Genomic DNA, 25,625 nt, shown 5'->3' with positions numbered 1-25,625 from the left:
TGTTGAGAATCGCGAGGTTTGTTTGGCGGGAAGGACGGCCGAGGTGAGGGGTAGCTCGCTTGATCTTGCTTTGCGCTGCTGCGACCTTTCATGCTAGATTCGACATTGGTTCTTTCTTGGGAGGACATGCATGTTTCCTTTTGCCATGCACGCCACGTCTACCGAACATGCAGAAAATTTCCTGCCGGGGGCTAGGCGCGGTGATGGGCCCGAGACCCTGGTGCTAGGGATGTGGGAACGATGGACGGGCCACTTTCTAGACGCGTAGGTAGTGGATCAGGGTCTGGAGCTTTGGTATTGAACAGGTCTTCTGTGAGAAGGACCAGATGTATGACTCAGCAAAGAGTGTCAAACTCCTCCAAGTGTCGATGTAGAATCTTGGGGATTAGATTTGTTGTAAAGGATGAAGAATAGTAACTCCGTCTGTCATCATATCTGCCTCTTCTCTTCAATCGTACTCATACACCTTCGTCCCGCCTCACCTAGCTTTCCTGTACCGTCCCTGCCTCATCTCCTCCTTTAACGCATCATCCTGCTCCGGCAGCGGCGCTCTCCGCCTGATCCCTGCATCCCCGCCCTCCTGTCCACCCACTGGTCCTCCATTCTGGAAATTCGGCGGCGGGGGCGGCACACCCATACCTGGAGGAGGGAAACCAGGGAAGCCTGGTGGCATAGGCGGCATACCCTGCGGTAGGGGTGGCATATGGTGAGGTAGTGGTGGCATTCCGTGCGGTGGCACAGGCATACCTGGTGGAGGGAAGCCTGGGAACCCGGACGGTGGGAAGGGAGGAGGAGGGCCATTTGAATGTGGCGGTGGCGGGCCGCCGTGATGTGGTATTGGCGGGGGAGGGATAGCGCCGGATTGAATGAGCTGTGCGATCCGCGAAGGATCCATACCTTGGAACTGTGGTGGTAAACCCGCACCATGTGGTAAGGGAGGAAAGCCACCAGGGGGCGGCGGAGGGAGGGGTGGATGTGGTGCGCCACCAATTCCAGGTAACGAACTTGATGTACCGTCTGGTGCTGCGGAAAGACCTGGTAGGGAGAGACCGGGCGGTAAGCCAGGCATGCCGGAGCTCTTGGAAGGCATCTTCTGATCGACCAGACCTTCGGCCTCGTCTTCGGCTTCGAGTTCTTCTTCCTCTGCGCGTCGTCGCCGGCCCTGTCGCCCATCCCATGTGCCTTCTTCTTCGGCTGCCTTGTCGCCAATGTGGTAGCGGTCTTTGATGTAGCTCGTGTCGCCTGGTCGTGGTCGGGTCCAGAAGCGTGTGATGCGGTCGTTACTACCGGTCGCAAGAATGTGGCCTAGTGGGTGCCAGTCCATGGACCAGACGGTGTATTCATGAGCTCTCTTGATGGTGTGCGCGGGGTAGATGGTTTGCGCAGGCGCGGTCTGCGGGTCGGCCGCGTCGTAGGGGGAGATAGAGGGTGGCACGTCGTCGGGTGCATTTTGTTCGTCGAGGAGGTGGTGTAATATAGCACCGTCATAGCCGCCCGTGGACAGCAGGTTCTTGTGCATTGGGTGCCATGTCATGGACATGATGTCCTTGTCATGTCCTTTTAGCAAGAGAACGTCGCGCATCATGCGGAGGTCAAAGATGCGAGCGATGTGATCACGGGCGCATGTTGCTAGCAGGTGTCCTTGGGTAGGCTCGAACATGGTCTTTGCTATTGGGTTTTTATGTCCATGAAGCGTTGTGAGACAGCGACCTGTCCGCGGATCCCAGAACTTGACCTGGTGATCCTTTGACCCTGATACTAGCAGCCCCTTGTGCGGATGCCAGTCCACGCACTTGACCTCCCAGCCGTGACCCGTCAGCGTCGACTCCTCCGTGCTGGACGCAAAGTCCCAGATCTTCAGTGTTGTGTCGTCGGCACACGTGACGAACTTGGAGTCTGTCGGTGCAATGGCCAGCCCCCGCACTGCCTCTGTGTGCGCCTGGATCTCCTTGACGTTGTTGAAGTTTGTCTGCCAGTACTTGACTATGCCCGTCTGGTCAGCTGACAGCAGCCAGTCGTCGGTGTGTGTGTATTCGACGCAGCGGATGGCAGCCTCATGGGCCTGCATGATGGTCTCGAAGTTGAAGCCCATTCCGTTCCACAGCGTGAACTCTCCACTTGTAGAGCCCGTGAGCAGTCGTCGGCCCTCTGGCGTCCATTTCACTACATTGATGGGGTGTTTGACTTTGTTGAGAGAAGAATGCACGGCTTTGGCAGGAATTGATTCGGCAGCGCTGGAGACTCGAGCTGCTGGGGGTGTCATGTCCACGACATAGCTGGGGGTTGGCCGCTCGACCTCAGCCATGGGCACATTCTTGTAGCGCGGTCGCCGGTTGCGCATCCATTGCACCGTGGTCGCGCCATAATCAGTCACCGCTCCTATGTGCAGCGGGTTAGCTCCAGCTTTGTAGACTATGCGCGTCGCCCACTCTTGTCTTGGAGTATACAAAACATTCTAGCGTGTAGCCGGAGGGGGGAAGGTGGTAACAGTTCTCCCGAATTGACTTTCTTAACTTTGCTTGTGCGCATAGTGCGCCGATGTGTAGGCATCGTGACAACAAATAAAAGAGTACATACGCTTAGGTCGCGGTCGAGGGCCGTCCTCGAACTGGCGAGGGTGATATTCGCGTTCCATGGCGGAAGGCGCCTGCTTCACGTGACCTTTATGGTTTGGTCATAGAAAGGGCGTAGAGGCTGTTCAATGTTGTTGTGTGAGGGTTCAGGTCGAGGTCGAGTTGGAAGCTCCATGTATGCGCCGACGCGACAAAGGGAAGCATGTTGGGCTTGGCGCTCAGCCACAGCTTCACGAGCCACAACGGCGGCGGTAGTTTGTCTGGTCCCCGTCTTTGTCCATGGATGCCGCCTGCGCTCACCTGCATAAACTCGCGCTGGGGGGGCAATTCAACAGAACTGCCTTTCCGCCATATCTTCGTCCCAACCGCAGCCACACACACGCCATGGGACGCTTGATGTTGCTCCTCTTTCGCCCAGAGCTGCTGGCCAAGTAGCTGTTTCCGTCCCACTGCCGCTTCCGTGCGTCATTCCACATCCCCTGCCCAAATAAGTACACAGCACTTCAGGAAGGACCGCCCGCGACGGAAGGCACGAATTGAGCCGCACAATCCCCTCTCCGCAGCCATGGCGACGTCAACCTCGACAATGACCAACCCCACCATCGCTACCGCCATTGACATGCCTCCGCGACCTGTCAACCGCAGGGGAACTGGTACGCAGGCGAGCCAACCGAGCACCAGCGGCACCACCAACGGCACCACCAATGGCACTATCCAAAACACTCGCAACCCCCCTCGTGATACAAAGTACCGCCATGTCTTTGCAACCCACTCGCTCCGACGGACCTCATGTCTCAGCTCCGACTCGGAGAGCTCGCCGAGTTTTAAGGGATTCCGCAATCTGATGATCCTCGTACTGCGTATGCATTTCCGAAATCAACAACACTCCGTCAAAACTGACATGCAACAGTCGTCTCCAACCTGCGATTGATGATAGTAAATCTGCAAAAGGTACGCTCAAGTCCATCTTCATTACAACACACAGCTAATTGCTGCAGTATGGCGTCTTGATCTGCATCAGCTGTCACGACTACCGACGCTCCGACATTGTCACCGGCCTGCTCCTCTACCTGCTCGTTCCCGCACACTTGTTCGTTACCTACCTCATCGAGCTTGTTGCATCATGGCAGGCGAAACGCGCATACGCCCGCATCTCTAAGGAGGACGACGACGACACCCCCGAGAGGTATGCCGCCGCACTGAAGAGCTTCAACTCGATATGGTACATTGTAGCCTTCTGCCACAGTATCAATGCTACCATGAACCTGTACATTGCGACCAAGTTTGTCTACTACGACATCTACCACCCTGGCATCGGCACAATGTGCGAGCTTCATGCCATCATTGTCTTCCTCAAATGTGCTTCGTATGCCTTCACGAACCGCGATCTGCGTCACGCATACCTCCATCCAAGACAGGCCGATCCGCTTCCCGAGCTGTACAAGAGCTGCCCGTATCCGCAGAACATCAACTTCAAGAATCTGTGCTACTTTTGGTGGGCCCCAACGCTCGTTTACCAGCCTGTCTACCCCCGCACCGATAAGATCCGTTGGGGCTTCGTCTTCAAGCGCCTCTTTGAACTCGCCGGCCTTAGTATCGTCGTCTGGATCGCATCCGCGCAATACGCCGCCCCTCTGCTGCAAAATTCGCTCGACAAGATCCTCACACTCAACTTCACCTCCATCGCCGAACGCACCATGAAGCTCTCCACCATCTCTGTCTTCTGCTGGCTCTGCGGCTTCTTCGCCCTCTTTCAATCGGCCCTCAACGCACTCGCAGAAATCATGAGGTTTGGCGACCGCGAGTTCTACGGCGACTGGTGGAACGTCAGCTCTATCCGCGCCTACTGGACCACATGGAATAAGCCCGTGACAAACTTCATGCGTCGCCACATCTACTCCCCGCTCGTCGGCCGCGGCTGCCCCCCTGCCCTTGCGCAAATCATCGTCTTCTTCTTCTCCGGCATCCTGCACGAACTCCTCGTCGGCGTGCCCACGCACAACATCATCGGCGTCGCCTTCGCCGGCATGATGATTCAAATCCCACTCGTCGCGCTCACCGACGCGGTCCGCAAGATCAAGTGGATCCAGGGCGAAGTCGCAGGCAACATGATTTTCTGGATGAGCTTCTGTCTTGTAGGGCAGCCGCTGGCTGCGCTGCTTTACTTCTTCGCGTGGCAGGCCAAGTATGGGAGTGTGAGCCGGCAGTTCAATCAGGAGCCGAGTGCGCTGAGCATGTTATTGAAACGATAGTATTGTGGCGAGACGGTGGCGAGTTTTTTCTTTATTATGACAGGCGCGGGGTGTCCGATGAAGTGGGATTGGGACTGGATTTGGAATGTGCTGGAGTGTGTTGTTGTGGATGAGGAGGTCTGATTCCGATATTCGTTCTATTTTTCACGAAGAATGTAGTAGACTCCAGCACACAAGTGGTATATCAATCTGATCATCTTTACTCGTTCCAGAAGCTGTTCAATGCAAGATTCTCACGAGCCATCCCTTTGTCTCCTACCATCTCTAACAACCTGAATCGATCTCATTTACCCCACACGTTATATTCAACTCCCCGCCCTCACAACTCTCCAATCCTGCGCAAAGAACTTCCAACATCTCCCAGCATCCGCACAACCCCCCTCTCCAACACCCCCTCTACCCTCTCAACCAACAACCCATGCCCCTCCCCTGCTTCCAACGCATCCGCAAACCGCCTCAATCCCACCATGACTTCCGCGCCCAGCACCACTTCCGCCGCGCAAATCACCCGCACCACGAGCGCAAACACATCGGGCTTACTGCTCCATCCCAGCGCGCCATCTTTTTCCTGCCGCGCTGTTTGCGTGAGGAGGGCCAGAGCAGCGAGGGTGTAAGTCTGGATTTGACGGTACGTGGACGCGGGGACGTTGGAGTGCATGAGTATGCGCGAGTATAAAACGTAATCCAGCGCAGGGTCCAAGTAGAGGTTTTGTTTCTCCTGCACGAACAGCGCGGTGTTTTCCGTCCTCGCGCTGTCTAGTTCCTGTGCGAAGGGGATTGAGGGGTCGATGAGGCGGCGCGAGATTTCCCGCACGAGGGTGAGTGAGGTGGCGAATTTCTGGGCGAGGAAGGCAGCCAGGTGGTGGGATGAGAGGAGGGGAACTGTGTGGTTCGTATTTGGGTGGGATTGGGAGTGGAGCAGGGTGGATGTTGTGCGTGCGGCGAGGGTGCGGATTTCGTCGTCGTCGTCGTCGTTTAGGAGGGTGTGGAGGATGAGGGATAGGGCGAGGATGAGTGGGCCATCGGCGTGCCAGATAGACGAGAGTGCGGATAGCGACTGTGCGGCGGCGAGGCGCATGTCGAAGGGATTTGTGTCGGTGATGGTCATGCGCAGGATGCGGATGTAGCGGGCAATTGCCTTCAGTATGCTGGGGCGCTGGGATGGATAGTTTGCGTAGGCATGGTCGAGGAAGAAGCCGAGGAGGTGTAAGCCGCTTTGGGTGTTTGAGGGTGGTCCATAGAGGCATTGGTGCTCGAGTTTTGTGAGGGTGAGGAGGACTTGGTCTTCTGAGACGAGAGCGAAGAAGCTTGTCTTATAGGTACCGATCGTGAGACTGTTGGCAAGGACGTCTTGGGCTTTTGAAATGACTTCTGCGTCTCTGGCGGATAGCAGCACGCTGTAGACGTGTGCTAGTACTAAGTCGAGTGGTATAGTGATGCCGTTCGTTGGCTGAAGCTTTAGTATCTGGTCAAGCGTTTCCAATACCATGCAACAAGTGTCTTGATCTTTATTCGCAAGTAGAACCAAGGCTGCATCCATGCCCTGGTAGTCCTCCGATGTCATGACCGCAAGACTGTTTTCGCGAAGAATGGTGCGATCGATGAAGAACGTTTGTGCCAAGGACTGTCTTAGCAAGTCATCTCCTGCTGCTGCACTCACACCAAGATTGTATTGGGGACCCATCGATGCTGCGCTTGTTAAAGATTCCCAGGCAGGTAGTACTAATATCGAGTCGGGCCTACGAGCCAGTGCCATGCCACAGAGGCTGACCACATCGAGGAAAGCGGCCCTGGTGAAAGGGCAATGACTGGAAATGTACCATTCCTCGGGGGGCTGGCCTAGCTTTTGCATCAGATGGCTGAAGTCCTCTTGGTCTGCAAACATGGTTAGGTGCTGCGACTAATCGAATGCCGTAAACAACTTACTCAAAGCATCAGGACTTTGCAGCAGCTTTCTGACCATGTATTTGACAGCAAGGAGTGTTCCATGTCGGACATTGTGGGACTCAGTTCTCTTTGAAAGAAGTGCAAAAGTAGCATCGTACAACTGGTGCACCGGTCGCAGCGAGACTACAGTGCGCGCTGCCATATCACGAAGATGCCAATGCGGGCTTGCCAAGAGCCTCTCCACTGAAGCCACAATGGCGTCGAGGTGAGTTTCTGGAGGTCGTGCTTGTCGCAGGATTTGCAACGCAGGAAACACTCCTTCCCCGCCATGAAGATCAAGCGGTGAGCCACTGGCAGGCGCACTCTCGATGGACTGCTTCAGTGGGCCTTCGGGATTGAGGAGATCGGTGAGGATAGCGACAAGACTAGGGTAGTCATCATATGAGAATCGCGAGGTCCTTGCACGTTCTAACTCCTTCCAGTCCTGGGCTTCGCTGCTACCAAGCAGTCGCTCGATCAGCGCTTTGAAGAGCATGAGACTACAATTGCGAATAGGCCATCTGTACAGAATCAGCATTAAATGTAAAGAAAAGTGCTCTGGCGTACTTACATGTTCGAATTCAGTGTCTTTGCAGCAAGTTCGAGCCCTTGGCCCATGTAAGCTTCAGACGCCACGTTGAGCCTTGAAGTCGTGAAGAACTCTTTGATGCAGTTGAGCGCATGCACTTGGGGTAGCCGACTCTCTTCGATATTTGTGCTCTGAGCTTCGGTGGAAGCTTCAGATATCAAGTCGCTCATGGCGCGTGGAAAGAGCTTGTTTGAGTCTGCGGCCGTGATGCTTGCCATGAGCGCGGGGATACCGGCAGATCTACGTGTGATGGCGCCAGCTTTGTCTTGGATTGATAGTAGCGTTTCCTTTACCCATTAGCCTACTTCAACACATGATGTACATGAACATACCTGGTACCATGTCTCAGGTAGTGCACGGAGTGCTGGAATATTTGACGACACACAGCGCCTACAGAAGGCTGCAAAGGTTTGCGAAACAGTGGAGAAAGCACCACGATGACGAAGCCCAAGAAGCTGCGTGAAGCAGAGCTGACCTAGTCTCTCGAAAAGAGCAGGAGATATGAGCGCCCGTTCATCGTCACCGATTGGAGCCTTCGCAATCATAACACGAAGCAATACACTTGAACCGTTAGTGACTATTCGTTGGAGTAAGCACCGTAGACGTACCTAGCTTCTTTCACACCTCGCCAAGAGTAGCTGAGGATTTCCTTCGTGTCGAGGCTTGCTTCCTCCTCCATTTCGTCAGGAACGAGGCCTTCAGGCGCATCTGCGCAAAGGATGTGTTGGACGGAGTTCCAGAAGTCAGCAACAGACTCCAAAAGCTCGTCATGTGCTTGCTTCCATTGATCAAAATCCCCCATCGGTGCTTTTGACATGAGGTTATAGAATGATTCTTGGTCAATGATATACCTGGTGTTCATGAGCGATGAGGAAACTATTGGGAACTCTGCGCTTACCTCAGAGCGGCAAAAGTTCCGTGCACAGGTTTCCCGTTGACTGCTTCCGTGAGATTTTGTGCAGCAAATACAAGTGTGCCCCGCAATGTCTGCTTCAAGTGCACGAACAGGTCGAGACTCGACGAAAAGTTAGTCGGATTCTTCGGTCCAGGATAGTTGTCCAGCAACAAATACAGCAGCGAATACGCTCGAGCCACACCATCAGCCTGGTCAGCGCGCCCAGTACGAAGCTGCATACTTTCAGCACGCTCCAAAAAGCGATGGATGGTACCCAGAACAACATCCTGTCCGGCGATCGGTTGAGCTAGGAGGCATAGTTGCAGCACTGAAACAGCTGAGTTGCGGATATCATCGAATGGATCTAATATGAGGTCCATCAAGACACGCGTCAAGGTTGGATTTGCGATCTGCACACCGTGTGCCCAGTTCAGTTGTCCCTGAGCGGACTTGGACAAATGCGAGGTTGGCACACCAGGGTCAATACCAGACCTCAGCACAATTGTCAGCGACTGTAATGCCGTAATTCGCCGCTGATATGACGCGGTGGGTCGTAGTTCCCATTGTAAAAAGCGAATGTACCAGACAATAAATGCCAGAGTCTCGAGCAAAAGATCTTGCTGCAAGGCCCGCGACGACGAAACGTCGTAACGATAGCATGGCCTGGGTATTGGTAACCTTTGGCTGCAAGACGTATTCGAATTTGTGGCCACTTTCGCAAGCGTGGCAGTACTAGCCCTCAATCGGTCGAACAGCTTTTGAGTATATCCGTTAACATCACGCCGAAAGTATGCGTCGGTATCCGTGTGTAGGTGAACAAGATTCCGCTTGAGAAACTTGAGGGTGCCGCTGGTCATGGGCCGTGTAATGGAGGTCGAGTGGATAGACAAGAACATTCCTGCAAGTCTGACTTCAGGATCCGGGTGAGACATCCATGTTCCGAATATGTTGTCGGGTATGTGGATTGCGCCATCGTGAACCTTGATGATATTGCATATCCTCGAATCTGTTCCAGTGTGAGCACTTAGAATGTGGGAAAGGGATGTCAACAACTGACCTGTATCGCGTATCAACGACAGCTCTTTGCCGGCCTCTATGGCTGCTATCAGGATTTTGAACTCGTCCGATTCTTCCATGCCATGTCTGTTATCCTCGTACAAGCGTAAGTCACCTGGTATGGCACCACTAGAATGCACATGAACGCTGAAGTGCAAGTAAGACAGAAACCTCAAGTACTCCTGAACGTTTGGTAAAAAGCAATATGGAAATACATGAGTTTTGAACTCCTGCATGCGATCCGGCCACTCTTGTAAAGTGGATACCACAGGCTCTATCCACAAGGGAGACAAGGTATCGTTTTGTGTTGTGGATAGATAGTCTAGAGACTTGCGAGCTTGGATGAGGAAGTTCTTTATCAGATGTCCTGCCGAAAGAGATGTGTCATGATGCACGATCCACGCGAGAAAGGCGCTGAATAGTGCTTGTAGAGACGCTGGGATTGAGGCTTCCGTAAGCCGCGCAAGTAATCGCTGATGAAGCTCGAGAAGCTGGGAGATGGATACCACATCGCGAAGCAGAAAATGCGCCAATCCCTGCAGCGCTGGCTTAACCTTCAGGCGATCTTGTCGGCCACATATGATATCCAAGAAGGTTGTAGTAGCTTGCCTTCGAAGCTCGAGAGCACGTGGACTTTCGTCTTTCGTGATAACGCTCGTCAAGACCAGTAAGATCTGCCTCATGGACTTTCCTTTGGCGTTTTCAGATCTCTGTAGATAGATATCGAAAACGCGGACCCATATAGAATCACCAATGATTTCCTTCCGAGCGTGTTCGGAACTCGAGGCCTGACAACACTCTATGATCGCGCATAATGCATTGGAAGCAGCTGCGCGGTGACCTGGACTAAGTTCGGGCAAGTCTGCAGTCTCTATGATCGGGCCGACAAGTTCATGAAGCTCTCTGACTAGAAGTCAGCACTATCCATCTTGCCAACTCGAAATCACGGACATTGCGTCCTTACTTCACTCCAATGGCTGGATCGATCTCCGCGAATAGCGGAAGGAATTTGGATACATTTTTGGCCAAGTCTCGCAACGTTTTCTCGGTTGTCGGAATACCGAGCTCTGAGACATGTGAGGTCATTGTCCAGTATCAAAGACAATTCGTTGCGCCGAATCAAAGATTGGAGAGTTTCGTGGATGGGAACATTTTGGGCAGGCGGACGGTGGGGGTCAACGCTAGTGTGCTTACTAAGCTGCAAAAATCGATTCGCCTTTTTCGATCGCATCTCGTCATGGCTGTGTTGATCACATGTAAGAAGACGCCGGGTGGATATATTCAGCGAGTATCATCCAGTACGACTTCGCTATAACGCTGCTTGGACAATGCGCCGATTCACCTCTCGGCGCTGAAGAATGTCCTCAGGTCGAATCGTTATGGCAGTAGGCCTACGCCCCTTTAAACGTCCTCCGCTCGAACTTTAGAAAACCAACCTTAGCTTTCTTGATAAGGCGGACCCGTAATCCATAAAGCATAGCTGGTCGGCACGAATAAGATGGCCTCTGAACAGCACCACCAGTCGACCGACGTGTGAATTGAAGCGTTTGCGTGTCATGCAGAGAACACCAACGCCAAACGCCGCCAACACGTGCGATTTAGATGTTCCATGAACATGGTCCTATCGTACGAAGATTAATAGGCTATGCGGTGGGTGAGCCTTGAATTTTCGATGTTTATCGGCCGAATCTTCAGTCTGATAGGAGCATCTCCGTGTCAAAGGCGCCTCAGTTCGTTGAGCGGACCTCGAGCCCGCAGAGCGTTTGTCTCTCTCAACCACGAGCACTCCTCACAGTCGTCTAGGATTATAAATCTTCCGGTAGTGCTTTGACAGTGCGAAGCCCGCTCCCGCCTTGTGTACATCGCTCATTTGATCAAGTGTCACAGGCTAGTATTCTGAACATGTCTGATAACATAGCAACTGGAGACAGCTCCAATCAGAATGGTAGGCCCTCGCTCTTCTTTACTCCACCACCTGAAGAAAGACACGTTTGCGCCGATGTCTCCATTGCGGGGGAGATATGTACAACACGCGTTCCCAATTTGCGAGAAGCACCGCCTCCGGCCCTTACCGAAAGCCGTTTGACTTCTACGACATGTGTTGCGGAAGCCGCCCAGCAAACGTTGGCGGTAGAACTTCTCCGACAGCTCAAGCTATCAAAGAAGTCACCGCGAAAGCAATCCCGGAAGCATTCCTTCGCTACAGTGCCCGATCCGGAGACTCATTTGAACCCTGGACCTGGGGGGCGAGAGTTGATGTATCCTCGCGGCTTACGCAGTGTAGATCCTAGGATGAGGGCCTCCGGTGGGTCTATCACCACGTCCGTCGCTTCGAATAAAGGTCAAAGTGGCTTACTACGCTCTCACCTGCTAGATAGTAAGATAGCCAAGTCTCGTGCAGCCGCCTCCAGCCTTGGAGAATCTCAGAGGCCTTCCGGGACACTTCGTGTCAGCAAGCCAACCCAACCCCATGGTGTTCTAGGAAGATTTATAGGCTATCCTAGCAGCGACGAAGAAGACGAGGGTAAAAGATTCGAAGCAGGGCGAAAGACAACTACACATCAACAAACTCTGGCCAGCAACAAGTCTCGCAAGAATAAAAAAGCCCGCCAACCCAAGTCCGCCGAGCTCGTGGTGAGTGACACCGATAGCGTTAGTGAGTCTGAGGCTTGCGGCGCGACAGCTCCACGTCTTCTTCAAAAGGAATACGTCGGTTTACAATCGTCCACCCATCGTCCAATATCCTCAGTCCAAAGAAAGAAAGCCGAGCAGGGCAGAGTGCCGCGGTTCCAGAGGAAAGTACTCGGAGACAGTACCCCTGCAACCATCAAATCGAAGGCCCCAATCGTTGCGTCAGCATACAAGCGGAAGCCTACTGCCATGAACGATCAGGCGATGCGTGGAAGAGGGAAAGAAGTCGCCGAAAAGCCTGCCAGATCAGTGATGGTGAAAAAGCAACGGGTACGGAATGGGCCTTTTGTCGTCGATTCTGAAACGGAAAGCGATGGTGGCAGCGACTCTGGGAGCGAGAACAGTATCGGTGTCGAGGCAGAACAGAGAGGACTTGAGGAGGATGAAGACGATGATGACAACTGGGACGCTATACCGCCAATCAAACCTCCTGAGCGAATGTCTTTGGCCAAGCGTAACGCAGTTTGGACGGCATCCCAAGCACATGCTCAGCAATCATCCTTGATGAGGCCTAAAGCAGCCTCGGCGCCCTCTTCGCAACGGACGCCAGCATTCGACAAGGCCAAGCTAAAGGCCATGCTCTTAGCCAACAAGAAGAATCAGCCCAAATTCCACGCCTCTCCTGGAGAATCCAGCAAAGGGCAAGCAACATCGATTGCTACGAAGATACCAGCAAAGACTGATCGAGACTCACTCAAATCGAAATCTGATGCTCAGCCAGTAAATCGGAACCATGCTGCGCTTCCCTCTCTTGCATGTTCAAAACTACAATCTGCCCCACAAGCTGCACCTCGTACATCGCTAAGTGGCCATACCAGTGGATTTGATCTGCAGTCTTCTGCGAGCACCAAGCCAGCCTCGAGGTCTGCAAGACCCGCTGAAGCTTCCCTGAACAAGGCATCCACCTCTGGTCGCGAATCCGGGTCGACCCAGAATCTCTCGAAGCAGCATATCGACAGCAAGCATAATGTGGGAACTTCAGGCGCAAAGCAGCTGCCCAAGTGCAGTAATCAAGGAGCCGAAACTGTTCGCAAGCAGAACAATATACAAGGGGCGGGAACTGTGGGCCTCGTTGGTAGTCTCATACAGGGCATCAGGGAGATCGAAAATCCGCTTGATGGGACCTTGAAGAATACGGCGGTCTCGGCGTTCGAGTCACACCCACCAATCTCAACAACGATAGCGAAACGCGGAATCGTTCAAAAACCTTCCAAAAGAATTCAGAGGTCACATCCCGCCATGGGGACCCGTAATGACGGAGTGACAAGGGCAAAGACGATGGCCGCACCTCAAAGCTCAGGGTCGTCAACCAACCGTCGTGTTGGTGCTGTTGCACGGCAGAATAAAATCACCCAGAGTCACAACCCGGGAGCTGATTTAAGCGGTCGTACAGAATTTATTCAGGCTCATAGTGTTGGTGTGGCATGTTCAAACCCTCGGGCATCCCCGAACATTGTTCCTACTTTGAAGAGGAAGGCTGCAGCAGTCGGAAGTAGCTCATCCCTCAGAAATGCCGTTGCACAAGAAGCCGAACAGGACCCGTTGAGGAGTCATCATTCACGCCGTCACCAATCGTGGAGCCTCGAACAAGCATGGTTATGGGAGGAGTGAATGTGTTGTCCTCCACGAAGAGGGCATTGGGTACTTCAGCTCGTAAGCCTCCGGCAACTGCGCCGTTGCCTGCGAATACTGAGCCGAACTTGCAAGGCCCGGCTCCAAAGAACTCAGTATACACAACTCTTCAGAAGCCACCGAAAGCTATCAGCAACGACCATGAGACTCAAACAGTGATTCCGAAGACTGGCCTGTCCCCAACGAGACCAAAGGCTATTGATTCCATACAGAGCCAGACAGCAGTCGAAGGTAAAGCTCAGATGTCGAAACTGAAGACGGTCGCTGCACCAAAGGCATCAGCGTCGGTCGTGGTTCCTTCAAGATCGAACACCGTCCTTGCGACACCAGAAGCCAAGAACGCGGCAGACAGGAAGTCTAAGCAACATCCAAATAGCGTTCTTGAAAAGTCATTTCATGATAGCATGGGCGATGTGCGCCCGGAAACGTCCGCTACCGAAATGCAGAGGACAGTTCGAAGACTGCCAGGTAATCTGGACAAGCCAGGACATCTCACGGAGCGTGGGAGTACTGTCGCCTCAGTTGTACAACCTTTGGCCAACGACTCAAAAGTTATTGCGAAGGTTGCCGAGAAAGACCAACAGCATCAAACTGTTGCTTCAGCCCAGAGCTCAACATCCTTGCTGACAGACCAGCCTCTTCCGCATATTATGGCAAAGAAGGCTACCTCGACTGTCACACCGCAAAGTCAGCCGAATGAGCCAGTGATCGCTCGCGCGGTAGGTACAACCTCTATTAAAAGCGCGCCGGATGCCAATCAGTCAATCTGCAAAGGTAAGGAGAAACGCGGTGATGTGCCAGAAAGCGTTGCGCCTTCGGCTAGGCCGGGGAGCCCCGCGGAGGTCTCGATCCATCCTCCCAAAGTCGCCCAAAAGGTTCCAGTTAAAGGAAAAGTGGCGAACATGGACACGACCAGGAAGGCTGCGGAGGTCTCACATGGTCCGAACGTTGCTGATCTTCAACCTCCACTTTCGCTGCCAGGTACATCTACTTCGATTTTCAACCTGTCTTCTCTACCTGCACCTGCCTCAGATGCCGAGCCGTATTTCGAGTACTCTATCTTCAACAGAATCTGGTCAGCCGGTGGAGATGAATCCTCCATCAATGCCACCGAGCTGACTTCAACTCCTTGCACGAACATCAACGAGGCAAACACCCACGTTGAAACACTGTTCAGCAATGCACGAGAGCAGTACCAGCAACACTTCTCAGTCCATTTCAGCGAGTGGACAAATAAGCCAGACGCTCATGGATGCAGCGTGTTCATCGGCACCTTTGCGTCCATCGAGTACCCAAGCAAGAAGAGCTGCATGAAGTTCTGGGTCGAGCGACACACCGTATCTGCCGAAGCAGGTCGTGCCCCGAAAAATCTCAAGCACACAAGCTTCGTAGCGAAGACGGTCTATGTGCTCAGGCTATTCAGGCTGCTTCCGGCCACTACTGACTCCGATGGCGAGACTGAAGACACGACCGGCACCACCGCATCTACTAGGGTGTACCACCAGCTCCCGCGTACAGAGTGCTACACCACTCTCGACGCGGCTAATCGCGCGGCGAAGAATCTGCAGATCGAGATGAGTCACAAGCCTAACCCGACTAAATTGGATGAGGTTTTTCAGACGACAAACCTGGCAGAACTCAACCAGAAAGCCAACGACCTGCGACAGGCAAAGGACGAGGAGAGTAGGTATTGGAATAGCAAGTTTCACGGCAGTGGACTGGGTTCAGAGTTCGAACTGTTCGTTGAGAAGGCAGGTTTGTGCGGCCCGAGGAATTTGTAGATCATTGGGCATTTCGGTGGAAACGGGGATGAAGTTCAGTGGATGTTCGGCTTTGAAATTTGCGTGTGTTTTTCCTTGGCTCTCGATTTGGCATGCTTCAACTTCACCTTGGGTGAGCTCGGTTGGAAGGACCGGGCTATGTGACATGGAACATGCTTGTGTGCATTTCGTGTGATAATTCTAGACAGAATGAATGATTTGGATCAAGTTATGAAGATTGCTTTGCAAACATAGATTATCTTGATCAACCTAACTTGCAATTGAAGGAATCTGGCATGAGACATTTCACTCATTGAAAAGCAAAAAGGTGCAACAGTGCTACAGTTTATACCCGAAGCAGAACACCTAGAGCGGGAAAAAAGCGCAAAAAAGATGAATCCAATAGCTGATGCTCGTTCTGGAGATTTGTTAGTACAACGACTCGAACACTGGTACAGTGATGGTACTAACTCGATCGAGCGTCCTCCGGGTTATGAGCCCGGCGCGCTTCCGCTGCGCCAATCAGCTTTGATTGGTTGATTATGGGGAGGAGGACAACTAGCAAGTATACATACTGCACGTTCTTGAGGCAGCTAGCAGGATATTTGACATTAGCATTGCAGAGAAGACAATGGTGCACCCGTACTACAGTGGATCTCTCAAAAAATCTCTTCCATGCTATGACTCACACCAGCAAAAAACTAAAGTGGATATCATATGCCCAACCCAACCACCAACACCAAAACCAAAGCTCAAACCCAAACCATGCTAGTGAAATGCTTCCATCCAAATCGCAACCTCTTCACCGCGTAAACGCATGTTCACTATCATCCCCCAGCCCCCTAAACGCAATGCGCCCATTACTCCTCAACACCTCACACACCGTCTCCGGACTCAATTCATACCCGCTTTTCTTCCACCTCGCATTCAGCCAATCCGCCAACGCATCCGCCGAGCAGCTAAATCTTCTTGTGTCCCACTCATGCAAGATAAGATCGATGATGGGCTGATCAGGCAGCATTTCCGGGTGCGCGTCTTGCAGCGGTACGGAACTGAGCGGCAGCGGTAATGCGCGCGGCGGGAAGATATTTTCGTATGCGGTGAGGAAGTGCAGGAGTGTGTGTTCGGTGTGTGGGCGCGAGGCGAGGGTGAGGCCGAAGGGTTGGCCGTTGAGTTTGAGCGCGGAGAGGGGACACGCCGCGGTTGGGTAGCCGGCGGCGGCGGCGATGGAGGAGAGGGGCGCATCGCCTGGGGCGATTACGATGTCGAGTTGGGAGCTGGTGAAGAGATAGTCGAGGCCGTCAGGGCCGCCGGCGATTTGTAGGTGTTGGCGGGCGGCGTTGATTTCTTCGCGTTTGGTAGGGGCTTGGAGGGCAGCCATGAGGTCATTTTGGTCGGGGCATGCTGGGGAATGTTAGTGGTTGGATGCAGAGGAAGTATGTATAAGGGCTTACATGGAGGTAAGCAAAGCTCGGGGTGTTCGAGGTTGAAGTTGATGATTTCAGCTAGGGAGTGCATCTTGGTTGTTTTGAAGTCTCGGATGAACTCTGTCAAGCAATCCTTGAACTCAGAATCTGTATTGATATTAGCAGGTAACTATCATGTCAGGATGGTAGCACTCACAAACGACAGGCTCGAAACAATTCTTCCCATCAATGGTAAGGCTAGACTGGCTCGGCAACTCGACAGGGTATACGATATCAACCCCCATCTCGATCATGCTTTGCACGACCATATCGTACTTTTGCAGCTAGACTTGGTCAGCACGACTTCGAACACTACATGGACCCATGTACAGTCAGATGAGCTGAGCCCCCACGACGCGCTGACATAGGGCAACGATCAGCTGACGGCACGGGACGAGACAACCTACCATAAACCGCTCTGCATCAGCGTTGATTCGACCACTTTTGCGCCATGTCTTCCAGATGGTGGGCTCAACAAAACCGATCCTGAGTTTGCCGAAATTCGATTTTATCTTGAATGATCTGTGCGGTGCCACCTCGTCAGACTCTCTGCTGGTGGGAACCATCATGGCGTCCATTAGCGCTACAAGGTCTTTTGCGGATTTCGCCTGTGATTCAAATTTAGCATGCAGGTCTTGCTGCCTCTGAATTTACGTACCATGCCGCCCACTGCATCAAAGGTCTTGCTGAGGTTGAAAATGCCGTCCATTGGTACTTGACCGACTGTAGGCTTCAGTGCGTAGAGAGCAGCGCGATTCGCAGGCGTAATGAGTGATCCGATCGTATCTGTGCCAATCGCAAGCGTGCTGAAGCCTGAAGCTACGGCAACAGCGGACCCAGTAGACGAGCCTCCCGGTGCAGAAAGCTCCCAATGCAGTTTTCTCTTTGCAATGTGTCGTGAAACATATGGTGATTGGCACTGGCCGCCTACAGCTGACCATCCAGGTGGCATAGAAGGATTCTTGAGACCGCAGAATTCTGTGAGGTTTGCTTTGCCAATAATGATCACTCCTCGCTTGATCAACCTGTCCACAATGGTTGCATTCTTCTTTGGTTTGCATCCAACAAAAGCGTATGAGCCTGTTCGATCGTTAACCTTGCGCAGACAGCTGGGAGCGATCGACTATCTGCGTACCTACTGTCGTATCCATGCCCAGCTGCTCTTCTGTCATAATGTTGTCTTTCACCACTATCGGTATGCCATGCAGCGGTCCTCTAACCTTTCCCCTTAACCGCTCATCATCCAACTTTTTCGCAATCTTCAGCAATTCATGTCTTGGTGCCACGGAGATCAGCGCCCGCAACTGGCGACCTCTCCGATTATGTTCATCGATTTGATGCAAATACAGCTCAACAATCTCAACACTTGATATTGCTTGTGCATTCATCAACTCTGACAGATCGAATGCGGAGACGATGAGTGGGTCGAATTCTGGTAGCATGCCCATGCCTCCTTCAGTCGACGACGTGAAGGACATCTTACGCTCAGCCTGGACTTTCTCGATGTAGCCTTTTGGTGGAGGCGACTCGACGTTTTGAGAAAGTGCCTTCCTGAAAAACTTGGAAGCCTTCCGCATGTTGCCCATCGACTCGCCACTATCTGCAGCGACTTCACGTGCTGCTCTGCCGTTCCGGTTCAAAAGCGTGGGGAAACGAGGCCGGGGTAATGCGGAGGCGGGGTTCAGCGCGTCGAACGCTTGGAGAAGCAATGATACAAAAGCAGGGGACCGTTGTTCTTGTGGTAGAGAGCTTTGTGGTGCAAGATAAATCCCAGGGCACCGAAGCAGTGCGCGACAAAGCTGGGTTGTACCAGATTAAAAGACGCCTGCCATAATAATTCCGAGGTCATTCGAGATGGGACACGAGTGGCTGCGCCGTGAGATCCCTCCTGCATGGACTCGACCGTAGGACACGCTCGTTAGAAGACGATCCCGGTTGAAATCAGTCATAATGTGTGAGAGTTACTACCTTTGGTGGGCCTCTTGCGCGCCAATTACGAGAAAGAGCCCTGTCCCTCCGCTCACGCGTCGGTCTTGATTCGTAGAGGGCCCGAAGGAGGAACCGCTGTGGTTTGCCCAGACTGGGGAGAGACAGCACTTTACCCGCAGGCAGTCCCGCACGGAGCTGTAGCCGGCTTGACAGCTCGCTTGCCGCAAGCATGTCGGGCAAACTGTGGCTTCTGACCTGCAGCTCTCCCCAATGCCTGGAAGGCGGATGGCGGGCGCTGCGTGAGAGTCACGTATCGTCCTTCAGCCATGCTGATTTCAGCTGCGAGCTCGTCCGAGATGTTGCCCAGACCATAGTGATATCGCAGCGCATGAAGCAATTTCCTTGGATGTTGCTCAAATCTTAGCATCGGGTCCTTGTTCGCGTACGGGGTCTCTTGTCCGTCCACGAGAGCTTTGCCACGACTTTAGATCAATCCTTCCAACGTGACCGACCGGGGCCCCCTTTTATGAAGCCCATCATGAGTCCACTCGTTACTCCAGGCCAATAATCATGAATCGCGACCCGGAGGCAATCTAGTGGCACAGTCAAGCCAAAACAGTCGCGTCAGCAGGTCCACAGTTTGCTGCATCTTTGTCGTCTCGCCAAAGCACCAGTCTGGTGCACTCAGATGAATGCTGCAAACCCTAGTCTAGTCTACCGCAGCGAGAAGGATCTCCGCTCCGACCTTCATCGTGTTCTATTGCGGGGGATCGGCTCTCGAAGTTCAATTCGTTCATCCCACCTCCGTTCCAGAATGATGGTATATCGAAGCTATAATAACCTCTAGGATGCTGGCCTGCGCTGCAAGCCTTCCACCTGGGGGGTTTACATACATGTGCAGGATCTAACACAGGCTATGCATGGCAGAATGTATGCGAGACGACGGTTGGCGCGAAGTTCCAGAAGCTCAACGTGCATCACGCGCTTGAGAGGGGCATGCAGGTGTTTTGCATACGCCGCGGCGCTGTAATATCGACGCCCTGTCTGCTCCGCGCTAACTACTCCACACTCTTTAATATCGCTGCCACGCTTTCATATATTGCGCCAGGATTGCACGCAATCCTCTCTGATCAAATGATGCGGGACTCCCACCAGGACTCCAGCTTCCAGCGATCCGGGCCAGGGTCGTATTAATCTGCCACTGCCGTTCGTACAGCCGATCCAGGTCTGATGTAGGGCCGTCTGTGGTGCTTGGCCTGTCGATGCGTCTGTGTTGCATGCTGACTTGGACGACATCTTTTATCGCCAGCAGTTGTGTCGTACATGGAGGCGCAGGTGTGTGATGAAGGGAACTTGAGGATGGACGTCACGACTCTAGGACGTGTCGCCACGTGGGGTAGCAACCGATCCAGTACCTGCATCATGGAGGCTTTCTAGCGGGTTTAAGTAATCATTGCAACTGAAAACATAGTGGAAACGGCTTGATACTAGTTTTGTCGATTTTGTCAACTCTACAAATGGTATCCTAATCTTTGCAATAACAACTTTGAGGACGATGCACATAGCGTGCACATCTCAGCCCTGCCTGTTACGAATATGATGCTAGAAGGTCGTAGTGGCTAGTCGGCTCGCTGCGTTCCTTGCATCAATGCGGTCCTCATCTTCCTCCAGACCCTTCTGACTTCCTGTCTTACTTACTGCGCGCTTCCTGCCATGCGTTGCTCCTTCTGCATCTTCTTCTTCGTCCTCCTCTGGCAGAGGTCCTGCGAGTGTCCCACTAAGACTCCGGTTCAGGCCATCTCCCGGCCGTCGCTGTACTCCAGACCACGCATCTCCCTTGGGCCCCTGCGAGCTTGCGAGTGAGGCGCGGCGAACCGCGGGATGTGCTTCACGTCCTAGACGCGAAAGCCCGCCCGTGTTGTCGATGGCTCGTATATCGGGTCTGACAGATTCGAGTGTCGCCAATGTGCGTCTCTCTGATTCGATCTCGCGTATAACGTACTCGCGTAGAGCCTGCTTCATATCGTGAGCAGTCCGTCCGAACCACTTCCTCTGCTCCTGGAGGAGGTTTGCCGTGACACGCTGAGCTTTTGTGGTGAGGTACTGCTCATGGCTCCTGGCTTCCTCCAGCGCAGTGATTGCCTCGTCCACCTTGTCTCGCTTTACGCTTGAGCTAGCCTTGAGCCTGTCGGCCGCTGTGAGCTTCGACTTGGTTTGGGATTGCGCCTGCAACAGCTCGCGCAGTAGGATGTGACGGTTTGTAAGGGTTTCTTTCGCGATGAAAGCGTCGCTGCTGTGGTACTGAAGAGGGTCGCCAAGAGTCGTAGCCTCAGCCGTTCCTTGGGCGGCATGGAAGTCGCCAGTCGCCTGAATGACCTTGCCGAGCTTCTTATATGCGTGCGAGAGTCCCACGTGGGTCTCCTGTACATGCAATGCTGCAAACTTAGCTCCGAGGTCTGATTCAGCGACACCGAGATCTGCGCACAATTAGCACGCTGGCTTCTTCACTTCAATTTAGGCAAAACTCACTTCTCCGTTGTTTCACAACCTTTTCCAGCTTCTGCTCTGCCTCCATGGTGCCCAGGTAGAAGGCTTTGACAATGGGACGAGCTGCAGCGAGCTCTGGAGTATCATCCGGTGGTGGCGCAAACTGCTTGATGACCTTGCGCCTCACGCCAGTAGCCGGCTGTTTCCTGCGCACGACGGGACTGTACCCGAAATCGCTCTCAACGAAGAAGACCATCTCTTCGTCCCGTATGAGTATGTCGTTGGCGCAGACAATGTTGAGCCATCGTTGCAAAGATGCCTTGAGACGCGCCTCATCTTCGTCGGTACCTGCGCCTGCGGATGTCGTCGCTGGCGGCACCGCGGGCACGATGGCTTCTGGGCATGATGAGATGAGGTGCTCGCCGAGCTTCACAAATTCGGAGTGTAATCGACGGACGTCGCGGAATTGCGTAGTACGGAACTTCGGAAGGTTGGTCTATGTAGAGTCAGCATCGAGTGTCTAATAGCAGTTGGCCCATGCTAGGCAGCACAGCTAGTGCTCTGGCTATGGTTCGAGTGTTGAGCATGTCGCGAATCTGGCGCCTGAAATTCGCTAGAACGACTCACGCCGCTGCTTGTGCACACCCCAGTTCGAACCGCGTTGGAGACCTTTAAAATGCAGCAAAGTGACGTACATAAACATCGAATCTCAGGACCGGGTCCTTCTTGCCATTCCGCTCGAGACCCGTGACCTTCGCCTGGAGCTTGTAGTGCTGCTGCTGTCTTTGGGGGCGCGTTCCATGGTATCGCTGGGGCTGCTGGCCCTGAGTAGGAGCTTGTTGCTGGGCTTGTTGTGGTTGTTGCGATTGAGGCGCATCCTGGGCAGCTACCGGCGACTGGGTTGAATGGTCTCCGTTCGAAGAGGCCGTGTTTGGGCGGTTCTGCGCATCTTGGTCGCCCATGTAGCCATACTGCTCCGAACCCTGGCCATAGGGCGACGACGCTTGTGGAGGCAGCGGGGACGAGGGGATATCGCTTGTGGGAGGTTGGCCGAAGGACTGGCGATTATGTTGCGGTGAGGAGGCCCATGGATCTCCGCCGCCGGGAAGATCCGAGTCGTGGGCAGAGTAGTCCATTGCAGCAGCGCGTGTAATTGAAGCAGAGGACACCTGCTGCTAGCTATCAAGGACGGGCGTTGCTCGGCTGGTGATGTCGACGGTAGCTTGGCGTTGGCACTAGTCAGACCTGGGCAAGGCGTGAACCGCTCGACAGGCGTCATTTTCGCCATCACGTGCCTCGCGACGTCTCTCCACCATCTTCAATTGTATCTGCACTGTCACGGGTATGCGGGTCGCATTGGTGTGGTGCGCTCGTCGGGTTGTTCGGCACAATGTGAAGACTCCACGAAGGCTGCTGTCTACTCAGACGCCACTCCAGACAGACGCATTATCAAGAGCCACGCGAAACATTGGCATTATCGCCCATATCGATGCAGGGAAGACAACGACTACGGAGCGTATGCTCTTCTATAGTGGACACACTAGACGGATTGGAGACGTCGATGAAGGGTCCACTGTGACCGACTTTCTACCAGCTGAACGCGCTCGCGGGATCACCATCCAGTCTGCTGCCATCACATTTCACTGGCCGCCATTGCCGCCAGACACACCGGCATCTACACCGTTACCTTTACTGCCAAATTCATTCGAATCTACTCTTCGATCTTCTAGTCCGCATAATGTCAATCTCATTGATACACCAGGTCACGCAGACTTCACGTTCGAGGTGCTGCGCTCACTTCGTGTACTAGACGGCGCAGTATGCATCCTTGATGGCGTAGCCGGCGTAGAGGCTCAGACAGAAAAGGTCTGGTTACAGTCTGGACAGTATAACATTCCAAGAATCATCTTCGTCAACAAGCTTGACAGAGTCGGTGCTGCCTTTTCCCGCACTGTCAAGGAGATAGGCGTAAGACTGCATGGCTGGCCCGCAGTGTGCCAAATACCATGGTGGAGAGGCGGGAACGGAGACTTCACCGGTGTTGGCGATGTAGTAAATCTCCGAGGTATGCTGTGGCAGGCTGGAGATGGAAGAGATATCAAAGCATTTAGCCTGGAAGAGCTGGAGAAAACCGACAAAACTTTTGCAAACGAGATCAAGAAAGCAAGAGTAGCCCTTGTGGAGCTTCTGAGCGAGCATGATGATGTAATGGTCGAACACTTCCTCGAGCACGACGAAGACCATCTTGCTATCTCCGGAGTTCAGATCATGCATTCGCTGCGTCGAGTGGTGTTACAAGCACCGCAAAACGTCATCCCCGTCTTTGCAGGTGCAAGCTTCCGAAATATTGGCGTACAGCCGCTCCTGGATGCAGTAGTTGATCTCTTACCGTCTGCTCTAGAACGACCGGATCCAGAGATCAGTGTTGCGAATCAAAGCAGCACACTTGCTGTGCTCTTGAGCTCTGGAGCAGCTGCAAAGACTAGTAAACCAACTCGCAAGCAGGATAAACCATCCTCAAAAGGCATCGCCATCGCCGAGGTCAAGAATCTGCAGGCTTGTGCTCTAGCCTTCAAAGTCGTCAATGACGTGAAACGTGGTGTACTGGTCTATGTTCGTGTGTACTCGGGATCCATCGACAAGGGTTCAACACTGTACAACACCAATCTCCACGTTGCAGAACGCGCCCCTCGCCTGCTGAAGATGATGGCCAACGATGCGGTCGAAGTTGATAGTGTCGCGGCAGGTCAGATTGGCGTGATCACAGGTCTGAAGCATGCGCGAACAGGCGATACACTGCTAGTCTACCGCGGTCTACAGATGAAAGGGGCACCACCTGGCGGGCTTGACACGCTTCAGTTGCGACCAATCAATGTTCCACCTCCCGTTTTCTTTACCAGTATCGAACCGCACAGCCTGAGCGAGCAGAAACACGTCCAAGAAAGCTTGGCTGTCCTGCTTCGTGAAGATCCTAGTCTGCATCTCTCTGTCGACGAAGAATCTGGACAGACACATCTAGCAGGCATGGGTGACTTGCATCTTGAGATTGCACGAGATCGTTTACTCAATGACTTCAAGGCAAAGGCTCGCATCGGCAAGATCGAGATCGGGTACCGTGAAGCCATCACCACTGCAGCACCGTCATACACACACAACCTCGACAAACCAATTGCAGGAAAGACCGCAAAAGCAACCATAGTAGCATCTACCGAACCAATCGACGAGAGCGCCATCGTTCCCGGGATGCAAGAACAAGTCGAGATCGAAGATGAAGACGGCACTTTCGAAACAACATACAAACTGCCCGACAACAACACTCTCCACATCTCGCACCCCAACCTCTCTCGCCACGACTCCGCAAGCCATAAAGCCAACATACCACCCCACCTCTCCCTCCCAGGCATCCTCCACTCCATCCAAGCCGGCGCCTCCGCCGCCCTCGCCCGCGGCCCCTTCAACGGCTTCCCCGTTGCCAACACGCGCATCCACATCGACCTGGACGCCCAAACCCACCTGTTCCCCGAGACATCGCTAACCGCGATATCAATGGCTACACGCGCGGCTGTCAACCAGAACCTCCGCACCGCATGCGCCGCGGCGCCCGCAGCTCTCCTCGAGCCCGTGATGATGGTAACCGTCTACGTCAACGAATCCTCTCTCGGCGCCGTAGTCCAAGATCTCTCGTCCTCGCGTGGCGGCCAGGTTTTATCACTCGATAGCGCCGACTCTGCCGCCACATCTGGTGCGGATGATAAATTGATCATCGATCCGAATCTGATATACACGCCGCCTGACCCCTTCGCGTCTGGCACAGGCGATATGGGCTCTAGTCTCGCGGACAGCCAGAGGCAGATTGTGGCGAGGGTGCCGTTGAAGGAGATGGTGGGGTATCTGAATCATCTCAGGGCGTTGACGGGTGGGAGGGGCACGTTTGTCATGGGTGTGGATGGGTTTGAGAAGATGGGGAGTCAGCGGCAGAAGGAGGTTTTGGATAGCATGCGAGAGTTTTGAGGGTAGGAGTGGTTGGACGTGTAAGATAGGAGAATTTGAGGGTGTAGTGTTGATGTATGATTGCTCGCTCTTCTATTGTACGGTACGCCTTGTATTGCTTCGGTGTTGTGTGTCCAAGTTGGTGCACTGTATTGCTTCACCGGCTCGAGAGTAAATAGGAAGAATGACCCAAAACTGGGTCAGGACAATAAGGCCTAGCTCCATCATCTCGTATTCCGGCTAGCCTATGCGCATCGAGTCGTCCCTTGCAAAGAGAAAGATCCATCTTTTGATCCAAGTAGGTAGAGTCGCAAGTACAAACATGGATTTGTTGTGTACTCCTCCTATCCAGGTATATGTGCGAGGCAGCGGGTGAAGA

At 53.5% G+C, this 25,625-nt stretch overlaps 8 protein-coding genes and 1 non-coding gene across 9 annotated transcripts; 4 read left to right on the top strand and 5 right to left on the bottom strand.

The window, feature by feature from the left end:
* Positions 1–256: 256 nt before the first annotated feature.
* Positions 257–2,635, bottom strand: SNOG_13712 (hypothetical protein; the record flags this gene model as incomplete). The annotated part of the gene is made up of 4 exons (XM_001803867.1): positions 257–377; positions 483–663; positions 1,015–2,412; positions 2,578–2,635. The coding sequence occupies 4 exons, from the start codon at positions 2,633–2,635 to the stop codon at positions 257–259; spliced, it is 1,758 nt and encodes a 585-aa protein (XP_001803919.1).
* Positions 2,636–3,138: 503 nt separating this feature from the next.
* On the top strand, positions 3,139–4,825 carry SNOG_13711 (hypothetical protein; the record flags this gene model as incomplete). The annotated part of the gene is made up of 3 exons (XM_001803866.1): positions 3,139–3,433; positions 3,484–3,524; positions 3,572–4,825. 3 exons carry the CDS (start codon positions 3,139–3,141, stop codon positions 4,823–4,825), a joined length of 1,590 nt encoding a protein of 529 aa, XP_001803918.1.
* A 319-nt stretch (positions 4,826–5,144) lies between these two features.
* SNOG_13710 (hypothetical protein) lies at positions 5,145–8,474 on the bottom strand (the record flags this gene model as incomplete). Its single annotated transcript, XM_001803865.1, has 7 exons — positions 5,145–6,514; positions 6,569–6,700; positions 6,752–7,251; positions 7,323–7,627; positions 7,673–7,901; positions 7,949–8,191; positions 8,239–8,474. The coding sequence occupies 7 exons, from the start codon at positions 8,472–8,474 to the stop codon at positions 5,145–5,147; spliced, it is 3,015 nt and encodes a 1,004-aa protein (XP_001803917.1).
* A 2,054-nt stretch (positions 8,475–10,528) lies between these two features.
* On the top strand, positions 10,529–10,680 carry SNOG_13709 (hypothetical protein; the record flags this gene model as incomplete). The annotated part of the gene is made up of 2 exons (XM_001803864.1): positions 10,529–10,547; positions 10,577–10,680. The coding sequence occupies 2 exons, from the start codon at positions 10,529–10,531 to the stop codon at positions 10,678–10,680; spliced, it is 123 nt and encodes a 40-aa protein (XP_001803916.1).
* Positions 10,681–11,583: 903 nt separating this feature from the next.
* Positions 11,584–15,395, top strand: SNOG_13708 (hypothetical protein; the record flags this gene model as incomplete). The annotated part of the gene is made up of 4 exons (XM_001803863.1): positions 11,584–11,668; positions 11,786–12,702; positions 12,817–12,988; positions 13,519–15,395. 4 exons carry the CDS (start codon positions 11,584–11,586, stop codon positions 15,393–15,395), a joined length of 3,051 nt encoding a protein of 1,016 aa, XP_001803915.1.
* A 437-nt stretch (positions 15,396–15,832) lies between these two features.
* Positions 15,833–15,901, bottom strand: SNOG_16660. The gene has a single exon. It is a non-coding gene; the product is annotated as a tRNA-Met (tRNA).
* Positions 15,902–16,176: 275 nt separating this feature from the next.
* On the bottom strand, positions 16,177–18,417 carry SNOG_13707 (hypothetical protein; the record flags this gene model as incomplete). Its single annotated transcript, XM_001803862.1, has 6 exons — positions 16,177–16,778; positions 16,829–16,948; positions 16,998–17,124; positions 17,248–17,448; positions 17,499–17,920; positions 17,976–18,417. 6 exons carry the CDS (start codon positions 18,415–18,417, stop codon positions 16,177–16,179), a joined length of 1,914 nt encoding a protein of 637 aa, XP_001803914.1.
* A 1,954-nt stretch (positions 18,418–20,371) lies between these two features.
* On the bottom strand, positions 20,372–22,392 carry SNOG_13706 (hypothetical protein; the record flags this gene model as incomplete). Its single annotated transcript, XM_001803861.1, has 3 exons — positions 20,372–21,246; positions 21,299–21,752; positions 21,952–22,392. The coding sequence occupies 3 exons, from the start codon at positions 22,390–22,392 to the stop codon at positions 20,372–20,374; spliced, it is 1,770 nt and encodes a 589-aa protein (XP_001803913.1).
* A 602-nt stretch (positions 22,393–22,994) lies between these two features.
* On the top strand, positions 22,995–25,267 carry SNOG_13705 (hypothetical protein; the record flags this gene model as incomplete). The annotated part of the gene is made up of 2 exons (XM_001803860.1): positions 22,995–23,034; positions 23,067–25,267. 2 exons carry the CDS (start codon positions 22,995–22,997, stop codon positions 25,265–25,267), a joined length of 2,241 nt encoding a protein of 746 aa, XP_001803912.1.
* Positions 25,268–25,625: the final 358 nt, after the last annotated feature.

Source organism: Parastagonospora nodorum (assembly GCF_000146915.1).
Source record: "Parastagonospora nodorum SN15 chromosome Unknown scaffold_28, whole genome shotgun sequence".
Lineage (NCBI taxonomy): Eukaryota > Fungi > Ascomycota > Dothideomycetes > Pleosporales > Phaeosphaeriaceae > Parastagonospora > Parastagonospora nodorum.
The sequence above is the reverse complement of the archived record's forward strand: the minus strand, read 5'-3'. Positions and strand labels throughout refer to the sequence as shown.